At 46.9% G+C, this 19,745-nt stretch overlaps 1 protein-coding gene across 1 annotated transcript in view; it reads left to right on the forward strand.

Moving 5' to 3' along the window:
• L2HGDH (L-2-hydroxyglutarate dehydrogenase) overlaps positions 1-19,745 on the forward strand; it is a 35,959-nt gene that overhangs the window by 13,353 nt on the left and 2,861 nt on the right. The window contains exons 4-9 of the mRNA XM_074956553.1: positions 2,851-2,982; positions 7,985-8,147; positions 9,524-9,558; positions 10,399-10,566; positions 11,054-11,211; positions 14,974-15,105. Of these exons, the coding sequence (XP_074812654.1) occupies positions 2,851-2,982; positions 7,985-8,147; positions 9,524-9,558; positions 10,399-10,566; positions 11,054-11,211; positions 14,974-15,105 (788 nt within the window). The remainder of the gene's footprint in view (positions 1-2,850; positions 2,983-7,984; positions 8,148-9,523; positions 9,559-10,398; positions 10,567-11,053; positions 11,212-14,973; positions 15,106-19,745) is intronic.

Below are 19,745 nucleotides of genomic sequence, written 5' to 3' on the forward strand. Positions count from 1 at the left end.
TGTGCGGGCGTTTTGGCTTCGGACCCCAGTTTGTGGGTTTTCTCCGGGCGCTGTAGCCTCCACAGAGTGTCTGGTTAAGCTCAACTGGACCCTGACCGAACCGGTCAGCTTCGGGCAAGGAGTACGGCAGGGGTGACGCCTCTCGGGCCAGCTGTACGCTCTGGCGATCGAGCCCTTCCTCTGCCTCCTCCGCAGGAGGTTGACAGGGTTGGTGCTGCAGGAGCCAGAGCTGCGGCTGGTCCTGTCGGCGTACGCTGATGACGTGCTCCTCGTGGTCCAGGACCCAGGCGACTTGGCGCAGGTGGAGGCTTGCCAGCCCATCTATTTGGCAGCCTCCTCTTCCCGGGTCAACTGGGTCAAGAGCTCTGGCTTGGCGGTAGGAGACTGGCGGCAGGCGAGCTCCCTCCCACCCACGCTTCAGACCATCCGGTGGAGCGTGGGTCCGCTGCTCTACCTCGGCGTTTACCTTTCTGCCACGCATCCCTCTCCGCCAGAGAACTGGGAAAATTTAGAGGGCGGGGTGATAGAGCGGCTCTGGAAATGGATGGGACTACTCCGATGTCTCTCCCTTCGTGGGAGAGCGCTGGTGCTTAATCAACTAGTCCTGTCCAAGCTCTGGTACTGGCTCAACACCCTGGTCCCGGCCCCGGGTTTCCTGACCAACCTCCGGACATCGATTCTGGGGTATTCACTGTAAGGGTTCTTCATCTACCCCTGAAGGAAGGAGGACAGGGCCTGAAGTGTCTGCACACTCAGGTCTGCGTCTTCCGCCTCCAGGCCCTGCAGAGGCTCCTTTATGGTGCAGGCAGTTCGGCGTGGAGCATACTGGCGCATGCCATCCTGCGCCGCATCTGAGGGCTCCGACATGACCGGCAGCTCTTTTATCTCTGTCCGGGAGGTCTTCTGCGAGACCTCTCCGGGCTGCCGGTCTTCTACCAGGACCTCCTCCGGACTTGGAAACTGTTTTTAACGACCAGGTCCGTGGCGGCCACCAAGGGGGCAGATCTCCTCACGGAGCCCCTGCTACACAACCCCCAGCTCCGTGTGCAGGTGGTGGAGTCCCGCTTGGTGCGCCAGAGCTTGATCCTGGCAGAAGTCACGAGAGTCGGAGACCTCCTGGACTACGACCAGGGAGACTGGCTGGATCCCCTGACACTCGGCGCATGGGGCTCTCCAGACCTCGTACCCCCCGGCGCGTACTTCAGGAGGTGAAGGTCGCTTTGCCGCCCCCTGCTAGAGCTTACCTCGATTGGGTCCTGCTCGAGGGCACGCCCCGCCCACCCTCTACCCCAGGCCCGCCGGACCTTATAATTGGACCCCTGCCCCGTAGACCCAATCGACCCCCTCACCTCTTTACGGCGAGCCGGCTGCATGAACTGCAGCCAGTATGCTTCCAAACCGCGCCAAGGAAACATCTATACATGCTCGTGCTCCACACCCTTCACGCCCTCACCCTAGTGTCCCACCCCAACACAAAGTGGCGAGACCTTCTGCCACCTTTGGAGGGTGAGCAGCCCCGGTGGGCCAGCCTGTATTCCACCTTGGTTCCAAGGCCCGTTGGGGACATCAGTTGGTGGCTCCTTCACGGAGCTGTGAGCACAAGCACGTACTTGACGCGGTTCAACCCCTTCCCAGATACTTGTCCCTTTTGCGGTGTGAGGGAAACCCTGGCGCACATATATTTGGAGTGCGCCAGGCTGCAGCCCCTGTTCCGGCTCCTCACAAATCTTTTATTACATTTTTGGTTGCATTTTTCCCCTCACTTTATTTATGCACTCCCCATCTGTGGCCTCACAAAGTCGCAGGATCTCCTAGTTAACCTCCTCCTGGCCCTGGCTAAAACGGCCATCTATAAAACCAGAGAGAGGAGGTTGGCCGATGGAGTTTCCTGTGACTGTGGGGCCGTTTTCCGATCCTTGGTCCGTTCACGTATCCAGGCGGAGTTCCTCTGGGCGGTGTCCACCAACTCCCTTGACGCTTTTGAGGAGCGATGGGCGCTGTCTGAGGCTCTCTGCTCGGTGTCCCCATCCGGCTCCCTTTGTTTTGACCCTTTTGATTGCGGGAGAGAGTAAGGGACCCCAGCCCCAGCCATTGCTGCTGCGGACACCACCACCTTAGAGGGGTCCTTTCACACGTGGGTGCACGTGCCCCTCTCCCCCCCCCCCCCCCGGGTTGTCCACCCCACAGCCTGCCCCTTTTGTTGGGTGCTTTCAGAGGAGGGAATTGTTGGTGACACTCGAGCGTGGCGCCAGGTAACTCGACAGGGTGGCAGACCTTGAGAGTCGATGAAGCCCCCTCGCTCTGGACCACCAGGTAACTCGGAAGGGTGGAAGACCACGAGAGTTGAGGAGGCCCCCCGCTCTGGGCCCAGGCAAGCTTGAACACTTCTCTCCCCTGAAGCTAATGAGAAAATAGTTGTGATTGGCTGCTGTGTTACACATTGCATATGCTGTTGTTTTGTTTTTGTAAGTGTGTTATGCAAATAAAAAAACACCTTTTTTTGCAAAAAAATTACTCTCCTGTAGCCATCTGGCCCGACCCTGTCACCATATATATACACATACACGTATAATGTCTTTTTCTGGTGAAAAAAATTTCCCTGGAACCTAACCCCCCCTATTTACATTAATTCTTATGGGGAAATTGGATTTGCTTAACATCGTTTCACTTAAAGTAGCATTTTTCAGGAACATAACTGCAATGTTAAGCGAGGAGTTACTGTATGTGTTTAGTAAGGTCTTCTGTTCAGTGCATTGATGAACACTAGCTTTTCCTTCGCATTTTCGTGCACTGCAAATGTATTTATTACCCTGTTGATGTCTCTCTTGAACTTTGTCATCCCTTCTGAAGCTAATAGTAGCTGTTGAACAAGAAGAAATTCCAAGACTCAGAGCACTGTATGAGAGAGGGCTGCTGAACAACGTCAGAGATCTGAAACTGATAAGTGCAAAAGAAATACAAGCAAAGGAGCCCTTTTGCAGGGTAAGTTGCTTATTATTGTTAAATGGAATGAAAAGCGGTAGTTTATCTAAGTGATCTGTTACATTCTTTTAAACACAAATCCTAGATGACGCTGCCCCCATGGCAGTCTCAATGGGTGATATGTTCAAAGGAAAGCCTGCCTGAAATCCCAATGGTATAAAAACTGCCAGCAAAAAGGAATTAATTTATAGTACAGAAATATTTAGCACAAAACCAACCCTGCTTATGTATACCTCTTTAAAGAAATGATACTAGCCGTATTTTTAGGAAATGTTCTCCTAACCCAATTTTAGGAGATGTTGCAAAACCTTCCTCCTTGAAACCTCCACCATTGACACCTTCTCGCACCCAAAACCCCCCTACAAAACTCTGCCCAAAAAAACCCTTCCCTAAGTAGAGTTTTTGGCCCAAAAAGGGAAAAGTGCCAGAAATTCCATGAAGTCTTCTTGGGACTTCGCAATGGCTATTGAGTTTATGTGAAGGCTGTCAGATACTGTGGTGATGGGTGGCAGTATAAACCCCTAAGATAGATGGATTTGACTGGAGTAGAGAAGGGGACCTGACTTCTCCCACCACCTTCTACACCAGTCCTTGTGATACCTATTCTTATCCTGCCTCTCATAATATTTCCTTCTTCCTTGGGTAAAAAAATCAAAACCTTTCCCCGGGTGCCTTCTTCGGTCCAGAGATGAGCTTTATTTCTTCTTTAGGTGACATTTGAAGGGGTTAGATCCCTGTTGAGAAAGTTATTTCCGGGGTTCCAGTTTGAATGATCTGTTACCACACATCCTATCATCTCTCTATTCGTCCTGCCAAACTGGTGGTCCATATTGTCCTTGTGAGGAAACCTGGACTTTCTGCTCTACCTTCGGTGACTCCAAACACATCTGCCAAGCAAGGATGAGAGGGGGCAATAAAAAACCAAAACTACTAGCGAGTGATGAAAAAAGTTAGGGTGCTTACCTAATAGGCTGCTTTCTTTCCAACTATATTTTGAGCGATGATATGGACCTGCTGCTGTTCTAATTTTAAGTGATAGACCTGTTCTGTCACACTAGACAATATCTTTACATTACAGAAAGCAAGTATCATTTCACCTTGTGATGCTTCCCGGGGGTACCCAGGGTTGTGAGGCACCTCACTCCCACCTGTCCTTAGCGGGAGGATGGCTTGTCTGTGCCTGCTGTGGATCAGCTCAAGGCTCCACCAGCCATGGGGAACACAAGCACCCCCCTCCAGGCATCCGCAGGACCCGCTTTCCAGGTTAGCGATGGGCACACTAGAACCTCAGAGCATGCCCCGGGAGTTTCGAGCCCTTCTCCACTGGACAGTCATAATATTCACTGCTCCCAAGGAGGCAATACACCCCAGCTTACCAGTTTTACCTCAGATCATCACTCCAATTAATATACAGCATTTAGATATGGCTCTAGTGAAAACAAGAAAAGGTTTATTTTAACAAAGGGTAGAGGTTCAAATAATAGCAAATATAATTATTGGAAACAAATGGCTACGTGTAAAATAAAATCATAACCTGCATTCTAGAGCCTACACTTATTTAACAAGGTGCTCTCATGTCTAAGTATTGTTCACCCAAAGATCCTTACAGCATTTTACAGCCAGGTTGCCTGTGACCCTCCATTCAGAAGGCGAACACACTGTCAGCTTGCTTTCTAGGTGAAGAATCCTGGGTGTCTCTTTGCAACCCCAGATATATCAACACAGTGCTTTGATCTTTATTCATAAACCAGACACCCTCCTGTTCCTTGTTCCAGCCTAGATTTTGCAGTCTCTTTTTGATTTCACAATCTGAATTACCTTGTAGATCAGTATGCAAATAAGCCTCCATTGTGAAGCAGACAATACACATATGGCCAGACCGGGTGTCAGTTACCGCCTACATGAAAGAATCTGTCCAAAGCATGTTGCCTGCCTCAGCTCCTGGGGGAATTCTGCACCAAAAAATTAAAAATTCTGCACACAATATTTTAAAATTCTGCATATTTTATTTGTCAAAGTAACAATATAATCACACCAGTTTCAATTATTTTGGTAATTTATTTCAAAATACCTGTCAGCAAGTATGTCTGTAACAATACAGAAAACAAAAAAGATTCAGGAAATGTTTTTGACAAATTGATTCCTTACTAGACCTATTGATACAGAACTTTGAGTAATAATTCTTTTAACCTACAATACAGAACCGTGTTTCCCGCACCCCTCAGAAGCAGTGCAAAGGCTTGGGGGAGTCAGGGGTAACAGAAGAGCTGAGGAAGAGGGAAGTAATTGTTGGGAAGGAGCCTGGGAATGAACTTGGAGGGTTGTTGGGTGTGGGTTGGAGAAGTATGGAACAGGCTTTTGGCGGGGAAGGGATTGTTAGGGAGCCTCATCCATGCAGACCGTGGCTGATCTCTAGCCTCTTCCATTCAGTCAGGCACATCTGCCACTGTCCCCGTGTGTCCCTGCTCCTCCACTCCCCATTCAGCCAGGCATATTTATATATGTCCCCATACCCCCCCCCACTTTCCCCTGTCTCCCTGTGGCCCTGCATCCTCACTCAGCAAGGCATAGCTGCCCCTGTCCGTGTGTATTCCTGCACCCCCCATCCTCATGTGGCCCTGCACCCCCACTCCTATTCAACCCCGGTTCAATGTTTTTACCGCACTAGCTCCTGTGCCCCGGCCCCAGTCTATTCCCCTTGCTAGCCCTTCTGAACTCCAGTCTGTGTGACCCCCGCCCAGCAATCCCATATGTCCTGTTCTGTCTGTCCCCCTCATATCCTGTGCCTCCTCACCTGTCCCCATAGGCAGGGTGCTATGAGGAAGGCAGCCTCTCCTCCTCCCTCTCTGCGGCTGGTTGCTCAGGCCTGCGAGCCAGCTGCCTTTTAGTGCCACAGCATCCCCTGGTAGATGAAAAGTGTAATTGAAGCGTGACCTCTCTCGCAGCTTTCTTTCGCTTCCCCATCAGAATCAGTTATTCTGCGGGGTGGGGAAATCTGCAGGGCACATTCATTCTGCGCTTGTGCAGTGGCGCAGAATTCCCCAATGAGTAAAAGACTTTAAGAACATAATTTCCAGTATAGATACCTAACTCCTTAAATATTATCCATACCATACATTTCAAAACGATTATAATAGCCAGTGAGCTACTGGCTCTCAGTAGAGACCTTACATGCCACCCTTTGGAGAACTAATATGCATGGATCTGACTATGGGGATCCCTGTACCAACACATGCATCCCCCGTGCCCTCTGCCAGTTGACACCAAGCAATCCCTGGGTCACACACCTAGAGCCTAAATCTGTGAGTCTCAAATAGTGACTTGAGACAAAATAGAATCTTCTGTAATATTGATGTACCCAGGGTTGGACAGATTCTAATCACCAATGGGGATTAGAAAGCTTTCTCTGGGGATTGGGAATGGTTACCAATCAGTAGTTAGGCTTTCCTCTCCCCAGTTCAGAGCTCCCATGTGTGAATTTTTGCTGATAGGATCTTTTTTCTATATAATAGTCCTGTTTAAAGCCCTGCTTAATTTGTGATGTTGCAGATCCCGCAATATTTAGCTTCCATCACAGTTTTGACAGCGGGAGTGCCAGCCGCCCTGGGACTGACAGCGGGGGCTCCTGCTGTCAGCTTTTCCGAATTACCACAAATAATAAGGATCCATTATTACTTTTCCGTGATTTTCCATGTCTTGTCCAGAACTCAGCTGCAATTATTTGACAGTCGTCCTGCAATTCAAGTAGGGCCTTAATCATGTGCAATATCAGTGAATGTTGGGTAGCAAGTGCAAATCTCTATTCGGCTGGAAGCACGCAGTTCTGATTCAGACCAGTTTGAATGTAGTCAGTTTTTGTGCTAGAATCGTTACATAACACTTTGCTCTCTCATGTATTTCTTTACTGTAGGAGGAGATCAGAAATGTGGTCAGCCTGTTAGTTTCAAGACTTTTTATTACTGTTTCTTTTGTTGGAAGGAAAATTGGGAGGGAAACATCTCTGTATAGTTTCATCTGAAAGTTTTCTGCTGTTGAAGTGGTTTGTGTGGGTGATTGCTTAGAAGTTACTGTAGCCATCTAGATTTATGTGGTAAAAAAAGACAGACAAAAACCTGTCTGAAAGGGACTCTTAGTATTACCTGAATTTAGCTTTTGTGGCTATTGTGTAAAATGTATAGAAATATATGTGTGCATTAATAATCTGGCTAAGCATTTAGCTCTGCAAATAACTAAAATCAAGTGGGTCTGATTCAGTGCACCCTGGTAACTGAATTGACTTCCATTATCCTGAGCTGATTCCCAATATCCTGAATAGAAGAGAACTGGCACAATACATTCATTATAAAGAGCGCATTGCACTGTGTATTAAGTATATGAACAAAATTCATCAAAAGGAACTTAAAACTGCATTATGGCTTTGAATCTTATTCTATTTATCTGTCTAAGGTTTCTGAGCACCTCACAATCTTTAATATATTTATCCCAACAGCTCTGTGAGGTAGGAAGTGCTATTCTCCCCATTTTACAGTTGGGGAGCTAAGGCATGGATGTGTTCCTTACCAGTGCGCTGAAAGAAATCAGTCATACAGGAAACTGAGTCCCTTCGATCCAAAGATAAGTGTGCCAGTGAGTGACATAAGAATTTCACCCGCCTTGCCTGGGCTCGTGACAGAGTAGCGGCTAGTTATTCTCTGGTTTAGGAAAGACCAGTTTTGGGAACAGACTAGTATTTCTGACATCCAGTTCAGGGAGTAACTCACAGCAGAGTTGATGTAATTGGCTTTTAGTGACAGGAAGCACTAGAAACAACTGCACTTTAGGGGAAAACGCCCAGAGTGGCCATATGCACATTATAGTGCACTGTCTGTGGTGCAGGATTATACAACCCTAAAAGCAAGGGTTGTAGAACTTGATTTATGACTCAGAGCCATTTAGAGGCACACATCTTAGGTACCCACCCAACTGTGCTTTTTTTCCTGTAATTCATCCAATACCATTTCAGGGTGTGATGGCCCTTGACTCCCCACACACTGGCATTGTGAATTATAGACAAGTGGCCCTGTCCTATGCGGAAGATTTCCAGGAAGTGGGTGGCGCAGTCTTGACTGACTTTGAAGTAACAGACATGGAGATGGCTAAAGAAAGTCCTTCAGAAAGTGAAGACGGTAAGCGCTCCCTCTTCTCTCTTCCTTGTAACATTGCAGTCTATTTTCATAACAAGTTTTGCCCTAAGGCCTCTGTTGTAACTAAAAGTACTTGAAAGGGCTGTAGCTACTTTTCTCTCGCATATTTTTGAAACTCTCTTTTTAGTAAAGATCTGTTTAGCCCAATGACAAAATTATGTCAGCTGGGATAGGTCATCAAACTGAACAACCCACTTTTTCCCAGGGCAGATCACCTTTAGGAAGAAAAGTTATAATTTTCAAGTGGACATAGAAAAAATGTCCAGTAAAATAGGACTCTCTCTTAGGTGAAACAAGTTATTCTCTCAGGATAGTTTCCGGCAGCTGAATATTGGGTGCACATGCTTATAACAGTGCTCTTTGCTTCTGTCTTGGAGAGCAAATTGGGTCTACTTCAGATACAGATCTCAGGACATGGCTACACTTGCAGATGTAGAGCGCTTTGAGGCAAACCCGCCTTCGTAGAGCGCAGTAGGGAAAGCGCTGCAATCTGTCCACGCTGACAGCTGCAAGCGCACTGGCATGGCCACATTTGGGGCACTTGCAGTGGCATTGGGCGCGGTGCATTATGGGCAGCTATCCCAGCATGCAATTGACTGCAACGTGTTTTTCAAATGGGGGGTGTGTGGAGTGGAGTGTGACAGGGAGTGTGTTGTGTGTATGTGGGGGGAGAGAGAGTGGGTTTTTGGGGAGCTGAGAGCATGTCAGCATGCTGTCTTGTAAGTTCAGACAGCAGCAGAACCCCCCCCCCCTTCCTCCCTCCCCGCCTCTCTCTCACACAGCATTCTACACTAATGGTTGCTTTGTCTCGGAGCAGATAAGCAGCCGGCTGTCAGAAACGGAGCTTTCAAAGGGCATATCTGCATTCCTACAGTGATTCCAAAACAATGACAAGAGTGGCCACTTGACTTAAGGGGACTATGGGACGTTTGGAGGCTGATCAGAGCGCAGTAATGCAACACCTCATTCACGCTGATGCCGTGGCGCTCCGGCGGGGGCGCAGCAAAGGTTGTTCCACTTGCCAAGGTGGAGCACCAGCAGCGCTGTAGCCGCGGAGTCAGAGCACTCTACGGGCCTTGCCAGTGTGGACGGGGAGTGAGCTAGTGCGCCCGGGGCTCCTTTATTGTGCTGTAACTCGCAAGTGTAGCCAAGCCCTCAGAATGTGGAAAGAGATAATACAATACATGAAGGAAACAGAAAACGGTTAGGTTTCTATTTATAAATCCCATCAGAACAATGCTTGCTCCATAGTCTGGGGTTCCCCAGTTGGACTCCAATCCTGATAAGTTGGCTGTACTATTGGTTTTCTTTCTCTAGCATGGATTCTATTAACCTCTTTATATCTAATTCTGTTGCAGGGATGAAATATCCTGTTATTGTTAGAAACTCGAAGGTAAGAACTAAGCCTAATATTGAATTGATTAATAGGGAAACCTCTGCTGCTTTTCCTCTTGGGAGTTACTGGCATGCTGTGACAAAAGAATCCTATAATTCAAAACCCACTAAAACATTGGTAACACTGGACGTGCTGTGCTAGATAATACAACAGCTGTTTATGAAGGCAAACTGACATGGCACACAGATGGCTAGGATCATGTTAAGATTTTACTGTAGTTTGGTAATGATATTAAAATATTTTGCATACTCTTTGGTGGTCGGTTAGATATACCGCCACTATAATAGATTCCAGCAACAAAAACCTGTCAGGGAGTTGCATGCTGGAATGGCACCAGTGTTCCTGATGTTTGAGTGAAATAGGGAAATTCCAAGGGGAAAAGATCAGTTACCTGGAGGATCTAAATCTCTGATTTAGGCATGATGGGTCTTTGTGTATTATACACACACACACATTTATTTTACAGGGCAAACCGCTGTGTTCCATGCATTGCACTTGAGGAAGGCAATCCAACAACTGATACATTAGTTATGTTTTTCCTATAAGAATTCTTCCAACTTTTTGTAAACTACTTGCTGTATTACCGTTTTAGGAAGCCAGATGTAGACGCACTGCCCTCTCTTTCAAGGTGGGGAAGGAAGAAAGAATATTTTCAAGAGTTTAATAAAAATAAACTACAAAAATGTTATCCACTTCCAGCATGCAAAATACCTGATCTTTCAAAGGCATGATTGTTGTTCTTTCTGATCCTGGCTTGTTTTTTGTGGTTTATAGGTTAATTTTTCTTCATCTTCTTCATGTGTTGAATTTGTAGTTGTGGGATTTGTTTTTTGGCAGGGAGAGGAAATCCGCTGTCAACATATCGTGACCTGTGCAGGACTTTACTCGGACCGCCTGTCCGAAATCAGTGGATGCAGCCGTGAGCCTCGCATTGTGCCCTTCCGTGGAGACTACTTGGTGTTAAAGCCAGAAAAATGCTATATGGTTAAAGGAAACATTTATCCAGTACGTAATATTCTGTGCATTTCACAATGTGAACCAAGTGCTGCTGAGACAACTTCACGGTTTTGGGTAGTCTTTTTAAAAAAATATTAAGTATTGAATTGTTTAAATTAGAATTATGGCAGTCAACTTTCAGTAGAGATGCCCAGGTACACAATATATTCACTTGACTTTTACCAGGATAGCTGAAGACAAAACAACAAATAATAGTTATTATCACCCACCGAAGTGATTACTTGGCCAGTGTGAGGATAGTAATTACTTGGCCAGTGTGAGGATAATCTTGAAAGGCTGTAATAAACATTTTTTTTTCTTCTGTTATTATCTTTCAACTAACGTCCAAGTCCACAGTAAATCATAAATGTTTTCTCTGTGTCTCCTGCAAAGTGGCTGACTTTCGCATTCCTGAGAATGTTATTGGATCAAACAATTACAGTATTGTCTCTGAATCTGTTTTGTATGGGGTTACAGTTCTCATTTTATGCTGCAGGTTCCTGATCCTCGGTTTCCCTTTCTGGGAGTTCATTTCACACCGAGGATGGATGGCAATGTTTGGCTTGGTCCTAATGCAGTGCTAGCCTTTAAGCGAGAGGGTTATAAACTGTATGACTTCAGTGCCAGAGACTTTATAGATGCAGTTGTATACAGGTAATATCTTCATTTCAATGGGTGGTGGTTGTTTTTTGCTGAATGAAGGGGTCCACCACTTCTCTGTCAGAAGCTCCCCACTTTTGTCACACCCCCACTCTGAGTGCCCTATATCTCATTTGCCTCCTTTGGAGGAGGCAGGAATGAGACTGTCTCTGTGTAGAGGAGGTCAGTGTTGAGTGACACAAGGCACTTGTTTTCCATTCCACACACCCAAATAATACCTGATTGTGTTTGCACTAAAGGGAAGGGATGTGAACAAATTGGAGAGAGTCCAGCGGAGGGCAATGAAAATTATTAGGGGGCTGGGGCACATGACTTATGAGGAGAGGCTGCGGGAACTGGGGTTATTTAGTTTGCAGAAGAGAAGAGTGAGGGGGGATTTGATAGCAGCCTTCAACTACCTGAAAGGGGGTTCCAAAGAGGATGGATCTAGACTGTTCTCAGTGGTAGCAGATGACAGAACGAGGAGTAATGGTCCCAAGTTGCGGTGGGGGATGTTTAGGTTGGATATTAGGAAAAACTTTTTCACTAGGAGGGTGGTGAAGCACTGGAATGTGTTACCTAGGGAGGTGGTGGAATCTCCTTCCTTTGAAGTTTTTAATGTCAGGCTTGACAAAGCCCTGGCTGGGATGATTCAGTTGGGGATTGGTCCTGCTTTGAGCAGGGATTGGACTAGATGATCCCCTGAGGTCTCTTCCAATCCTAATATTCTGTGATTCATTATCCCTGAGGGAGCTCAGCAGAAAGTCCAAATGTGACTAATTTTCCTTTCTTTAAGGATACAGCATTCCTGTGTAGGTGACCTGAGGGATTTTAGCTGTGTGGAATGGTTAATAATTCTCTCTCATGCACACAAATCAGGCAGAGGATAGACACCTTCCCCCTCCTCAGAAGCTCATTGCTCTTTTCCTAATGGTTGTGGAAGATGTCTCTGGAGTGGTTTCTGTCTCCTCCTCTAAATGTGTGTAGGGTTTTCAATCCTTTGTCCTCTGATCTCCCAAAGAAGAATCCCGAAGTTATCTCTGGATGCCAGTTCTTCCTAACGTCCGCAGAAATAGCTTCATTTTTAAAACTTACATGAGCTTGTAGCAGGCTTCACTTAGGGGCCGGCTGCCCTAGCGGTCAGGCCTCAGCCAAACAGTTTCTCCAAGCCTGCAGACAGTTTCTCAGCAGTCCAGGGGCCTGGCAGCCAAGCCACAGTCCGTCACCCTCACAGAGTCCTCTGGGAACTCCCAGGGGGCTGGGGGAAGAGGGAAGGATAGGGGGACCTGGGCCCTTGTTCTCCACCGGGTCCGGCTCAGGACCCAAAGGGAGAGAGGCTAGGAGTGGCTCAGTCCTGTCTGGCTGCCACTCCAGATCAGCCTCCCCTGAGCTATTTCCTACCTTCCCTGTTTCCCTTCAGTATGGGATGTGGCCCCAGCCGCCTTATTACAGCCTTAGTAGTTCAGGGCATCAGCTGAGGGAGGGGATGCTTCCTAGGTCACCCTCAGAGTCCAGTTGTCCCCTCACTTAGTCGGGGGAAGAGGGTTCCTGGCTGAGCCTTACTCACAGTCCCGGTCCTTCCCCTGTAGACTTCTCTGCCTCAGCAGCTGCAGCCTGCCCGTCTTCTTGCAGCCAGTCTCTCCTCCACCTTCCCACATGCAGGACGGCCAGAGCTCTCTTTTAAGCAGATCCTCCACCGGGAGCATGCCTGGCAGCTGCTGAGGGGCAGAGCTTTCTTGGCCCAATATGTTCCACCACTCCTGGGACCTTGGAGTGGGGTCTGTGAAGCTCATCACAGAGCTCTAAAAACCAGACTGACTAGTGTAGGGAAGAGTGATTGTGACGTTGCACTCTATGCGATTTTATGAAAATATGCTAATGAGTGTGAATATAATGTAACTGGAATACGCTTAGTGCAAAAGGTCTCTTGTAAGGTATCGTTACAAAGCTTATAATCTACTGAGTGTGGTCATCCTATTTGTATAAATGTATCACTCTTGTATCTGAAACTAGAAATATGAAATATAACCCTGAGGTCCTATTGTAGTTATGCAAAGTGTGGGCCATTAATGGTGGTTTGGAATCTTGATGGCTCCCATCAGCCAGGACAGTTGACTGTGGATGGCTCTGGTTGCAGGCCTTCCTGTGAGTCAGACTGGGAGGAATGAGGGCTTGGAGTCTTACAGTGACATGTGAACATGTCACCTGAACTGGAATCCATCTTTAACCTGGTGCTTTTCCATTGAGAAGGAGGGGTGGGAACCCAGAGAGGGACAAAGGATTCCCGCCTTGTGCAGAAGATATATATAAGGGGGTGGAACAGAACAAAGAGAGTGGCAGTCATAGAATCATAGAATATCAGGGTTGGAAGGGACCTCAGGAGGTCATCTAGTCCAACCCCCTGCTCAAAGCAGGACCAATCCCCAATTTTTGCCTCACATTCTTAAATGCCCCCCTCAAGGATTGAACTCACAACCCTGGGTTTAGCAGGCCAATGTTCAAACCACTGAGCTATCCCTCCCCCCATGAGAAACCCCCAAGCTACCACCTGAGTTGGAACAAGGACTGTACCCAGTGGCGTAGCCAGGTGGAAAAAACAGGGGGTGTGAAGATAAAAAAAGGCACCAACCCCTGGTACTCACCCGGCAGCGCTCCGGGTGTTCAGCGGCACTTCGGTGTCAGGTCCGTCACTCGCTCCGGACCCCCTCCCCCATCTCTTCCCCGCCACCGCAATGCCTCCAAAGACCGGGGCGAGTGAAGGACCCGACGCCAAAGTGCTGCTGAAGACCCGGAGCACCGCCAGGTGAGTAAAAATTTAAAAGGCACCAAAGAATTAAAAAGGCGGCACTTCTGCTTGGTGGGGGAGCGGCCGCTGCCCCAGTCCCCCCCCCAGCTACGCTACTGATCGTACCAGGGGAAAGGGTTGTGCCCAGACTAGGAAGGCGTCTAGTCTGTGAAAGAAACTTATTGAAATGTCTCTGAGGGTGAGATTTTATCTGTATTCTGTTTTCTTACTGTATTAGGCTTAGACTTGCGTGTTTTATTTTATTTTGCTTGGTAATTCACTTTGTTCTGTCTGTTACTAATTGGAACCACTTAAATCCTACTTTCTGTATTTAATAAAATCACTTTTTCCTTATTAATTAACCCAGAGTATGTATTAATACCCGGGGGGGACGACACAGCTGTGCATCTCTCTCTATCAGTGTTATAGAGGGCGAACAATTTATGAGTTTACCCTGTATAAGGTTTATACAGGGTAAAACAGATTTATTTGGGGTTGGACCCCATTGGGAGCTGGGCATCTGAGCGCTGGAGACAGGAACACTTCTTAAGCTGTTTTCAGTTAAGCCTGCAATTTGTGGGACGTAGTTCAGACCTGGGTCTGTGTTTGTAGCAGGCTAGCGTGTCTGGCACAGCCAGGCAGGGTTCTGAAGTCCCAAGCTGGCAGGGAAAACAGGCTCAGAGGTAGTCTCGGCACATCAGTTGGCAGTCCCAAGGGGGTTTCTGTGGTCCAACCTGTTACAGGGAAGGAATCCTACACTGGAGGAAAGGGTGATGTCCTTAGAAGCAGAAGGAGCCATGTGGTAATTCTCCTAGCCCATACGAAAAGGTCATTGGATGGTGGGGATGGGAAGCTGATTGCACAATCCATATTTAATACTGTGTGTAGATTGTAATGATTTCATATAGTACGTTATCAGAGGTGCAAATCTGCACTTAGTATGCAGGATGCCATTCTGTTATCTGCAGATGTTGTTTTGTCTCACTCTCTAGTGGTTTATGGAAACTGGTGTTCAGAAACATCTCTTACGGAATGAGTGAAATGTACAGAGCATGTTTCCTTAGTGCACAGGTGAAGCAACTTCAAAAGTTCATCCCTGAAGTTACCATCAGTGATATACTCAGGTAAAAACACTGTTTGTTTAGTATTTAACTGTTTGTTAAACCTTATTGTACAGATTCATACATCTGACATTAGTTCCCTCCTTCCCAACTGAGATTTAGCTTGGAAAACTGCTAATATATCCTGGGGAGGGAGCAAATTCGACACTGATACTCAGACAGGGAGAAATATGGGAGGTAGTAAAGTTGGACGAGAACTAGGGTTGACAGGGGCTATAGGTGAGTGTTTGCAATGTGATAGAGAAGTGAAAAAGGCCAATGCCATTTGGCCTGTATACTCAAAAGCTTCGTTTCACAGGAGGAGATAATAGTCCCTCTGTATGACCAGTCTGATCACATCTACAAAATCCTGTTCAGTTCATTGTCCTTCATTGTGAGAAAGATGGACAAGTTGGGAGGAGCTTAGAGAGTAGCAACAGAAATTATTAGGAAGCTGCAGAGACTGATAGGAGGAAAATTAAAGTAGCTAAAATATGCCCAGTTTGGCTGAAGGGGACATATGCTTCTCAATATTTGAAGGGTGTAAAAATCAAGAAGGAAAGGAAAGAAATCTAGCACAAGAAAAGTGAGCGCTCCAAACTGGTGGAATAGATAGCTGCCATAGCACTCTGTCCAAAAGTTGTCTGTGTGACAGAGTTTTCTTTTTTTCCGGACCATGTTTTTTCTTATAAGGAGAAAAAACGAAACAATATACTCTTATATAACCAGAAACAAAACAGAAAATCCTCTGCCTGGATAATCACCCCAGTCATGCCCCACTGGATGGGGAACCCAGCCTTCCCCAAGCGTCCTCCCCTTCTGCCTCGAAGCAGATCTGAAGGTTCCTGCTTTCCTTCAAGAACCTGACTGAGCCTCACGTCCTCAGTCTTGCTCCCACAGAGCACCTGCATGAGGTATGAGCAGAGTGTGCTTGGAAATCTGGTTGGCCTCTGTACTCTGTCACAAGGTCTGACTAGGAGTAATGAGGTGAAAGTGTTTGGGGAGAACTGAGGTTAAATATCAGGATAACCTTCCTCACAGGGCCGTCTGTTAGGATGGCCAAGAAATAATTTCTCTAGGGGAAGTGGCACGTGCCCCATTACTTGGGACACTGGGAAGCAAGCCATACACGGCAACTGGCAGGAGACGGACTAGAGACCCTGATAGGTCTCTTCAGTTGGTAGAGTCTACGATCCCAAGTAGCGGGAGTGCTGCAGACACTGCACAGAAGAGACCCTGCTGGGGAGAACTGCTCTGGCTTTTAACAACCTGTTCTGTTGGGAGCAGCATTGATGGGGGTCTGGGAGCAACAGCCTGCCCTCCGTATGGGGGAGAATGTTGTGGGAATGTGGGGCTTTTGCAGGGAGATGAAAATGGGGGATGGTTGGAAAATGTGAGGGGTCAGAGGATCCTAGAGGAAGAACCCTGAGGTGCAAGATGGAAGAGGAAATCTCCTCTTTGTGACCTAGGCTTGTTTCCACCTAGTGAAGCAGCTTTAGTGGTTCTCGTCTCTGACACGAAACCAGTAACAATCTTCTGATTTTCTGGTAGCCCGGGGAAGAATGTTAGGGTATGCAACACTGCAATGTAAGCCTAGGATTCAAACTCAGGCTCAAGCCTAACCCCTTCCCATCTACACACAAATCATACTAACTCAGGGCTTGGACGCAGGATCCCACAGAGGTGCAGGGTCCAAGCCTGAGTCAAGCATTCAAGTATTTTCCCACACTGCACCACGAACAAAGGGCTAGAGCAGCCACGTTTTGGGAGGGCCCTAGGAAGTCTGGGACATAGGTGGTTGGACTCGGGCCAGCATAATGCAATGCAGATGCCAAAGCCCTAAGTTTCAGTAATTCATGGAGGTTACAAATGAGTGTAGACACTCAAGCCCTAGGTTAACAAACCCAAGGTCTTTTAACTTGAATTCTACTAACCCTGGGTTTACACTGCAGTGTAGACATACCCTAATGCAGTGTTTCTCAAATGCGGCCACCAGGGGCTTTTCTTGTGGTCACATCCTCCTGGGTTGTGATTTGGAGGGTGGGGACAGTGGTCCCTCTCCCAGGGCCACCAGTGGGGGTTCAGCCCTGCCCCCCTATGGAGACACAAATGCTGGAGGTGCAGGCAGGTGGTGAATGCCCCACTTTCCCGAGGGCAGGTGGGCAGTCTTCGGCTACGGGGCTTTGGGTTCCATCCACGCGATAGCAGGCTCTGGTCCCAGGCTCACTACCCACACCATCATCCACACTCTGAGGCCACCAAAAAATTTGTTGTGAGAACCCCTGCTGTGGTTGGCCAGTGTCAGCTGACTCTGGCTCGGGTTACAGGGCTGTTTAATTGCAATGCAGATGCTCTGCCTGGAGTCAGGGCTCTGGGACCCTGCAAGGAGGGCAGTCCCACAGGCCAGGCTCCAGGCCAAACCCAAACAGCTACACTGCAGGTAAACAGGCCCTGTAGCCCCAAGCCCTACAAGCCTGAGTCAACTGACACGGGTTAGTTGTGGGTTTAACTGCAGTGTAGACATATCCTTAGAGAGCTCCAAAAGAGAGAACCAAATCATTAGTATCTGTATTGAAAGGGTAGGCAGGCAAAGCAATTCCTATATGTAGCGTTGTTGTAGCCATAGGATCCAGGATATTAGAGAGAGAAGGTGAGTGAGGTAATATCTTTTATTGGACCAACTTCTGTTGGTGAGGGGGACCAACCTGTGTAAGCTTGAAAGCTTGTCTTTCTCACCAACAGAAGTTGGTCCAACACAAAAGCAATTCCTAGGCTGATTTGCAATCGGAAAGATGTAGTAATTACTTTTTGCCACAAGAGGGTTTTTGAGTTTGAGGACCTTTCAAGAACTCCTCCTACTGTACTCCAGTGTATTTTGGAGCTTGGATAATCAAAACCAGGTCATCAACTATTATTTTTAATTCCAGACTTTGGGAAATTAAAGGAATTTAGTTTAAAAAGTCAGCTGGCTTGAATAGCACAAGGACTTAAATACAGAGGAGGCTTGGAACTTCTTCAGATCAGCTATACCAAAACTATCTGAAATTTGCATCCCAAGAGGAAGAAACTTGCAGGGAAAAGCTCCAGACCCAGCTCGATGAATAACCACCTCAGAAAGGTTATTAGGAGTAAGCAGAGAGCCTATAGCGAATGGAAAAAGGGGTTGATTAGAAAATGTCAGAATAAAGTGAGAATTGCTAAAAGTCAGTCTGAATTAGCTCTTGCCAAGGAAATTAAAATAAATAAGAGGGGTTTTAGTTATATGAATAAAGAGAGAATAAGGAAGGATTAGGTTGAGTCACTACTCAGAGTGAATGGGAAGGAGATTAAAGATAATCTAGGTGCAGGCGTACAGCCCAAAAACTAAACGAATACTTTGCCTTGGTTTTTAATTACCATGATGATATAGAACAGTTTGTATGCCTCGTTAAGGGCGGCTACAGAAAAGTGTGGTCCACTCCCAGTCTAAGGGCTGTCGAAAGCAAATTATTCTGCAATAGCTATGCTGATTATAACAGTGGATTAAGCTAATTTGGAATAAGACACTCTTCTTCAGGAGTATGAGCGTCTACACATGGAGTTAATCAGGAATAGCTAATCCGCTATAAATTCACACCCTACTTTATTCCAGATTAACTGTCATGTATAGACAAACCCTGAGGCTTGAGTGAAGAATCCTTAAATGGCTAATATTACTGGCATGCAGAGAATCATCAGGGTAAGCTCAAGATGGAAGTCTTGCATGTAGCCTTCTCCCTGCTCAAAGAGTTTTCAAATGAACATAGCTGGCTTACAGTCATTCTTCCACATCAGCATCCAGTGCGAAAACTGCGGGGCAAGCCTAAGGGTGGTGCAATGATTAGGATCCTAGGCTGGGACTTGGGAGACCCGGTTCAGTTCCCTGCTCTGCCTGTGTGACCTAGGGCAAGTCACTGAGGGCTTGTCTACATGGGGAAACTTACTGACATAACCATCCTTGTATAATTATACTGCTGTATTCATACCAGAATTACTCCCTGTGTAGACACACTTCTTATGGACTAAGGGTGCCCTTTTCCCATTTAGTGACATAAACCAAACTGGGAAAAGGCACTTTTATTCTGGAATAACCGTGAGTTACAGCAATATAATTATACCAGTAAAATTCTTCGTGTTGAGAAGCCCTTCGATTTTCCATGCCTCAATTCCCCATCTGTAAAATAGGGAAGCTCTTATTATCCCCATCTCACGGAGTGCTGTGAGGGTGAACACATGAAGAGTGTGAGACATTGGATACAGTGGTAAAGGAGGCCATACAAATACCAGTGATAGATGTGATCAATCCAGTAAGCAGGTATGCGTCTGCATTCGGCACTGCCTGCAAACAGCCCTCCAGGAAGCTCCACTGAGAGGGAAATACAATAACTGAACCTCCTAGTCATGTTTCACTGCTGGGATGTCAGCATGGAATAGCTATCTATGACTACAGCCTACACACATTGCACAGCTGCAGAATATTTCCCCCATGTCACATCTGACTTGCCATTTCCATAGGAAGGGCATGGTGCCCCAAATGGTACAAATATTCTTTAGTAACAAAATCTCTATACAACAGTATGTATGTAGGGTAAGTATAATGGTGGCTGTGAGCTAATATCCGTCTCCCTTATTGACAAGAGAAAATT

This window comes from Natator depressus, chromosome 6, assembly GCF_965152275.1.
Source record: "Natator depressus isolate rNatDep1 chromosome 6, rNatDep2.hap1, whole genome shotgun sequence".
Taxonomy (NCBI): Eukaryota; Metazoa; Chordata; order Testudines; family Cheloniidae; genus Natator; species Natator depressus.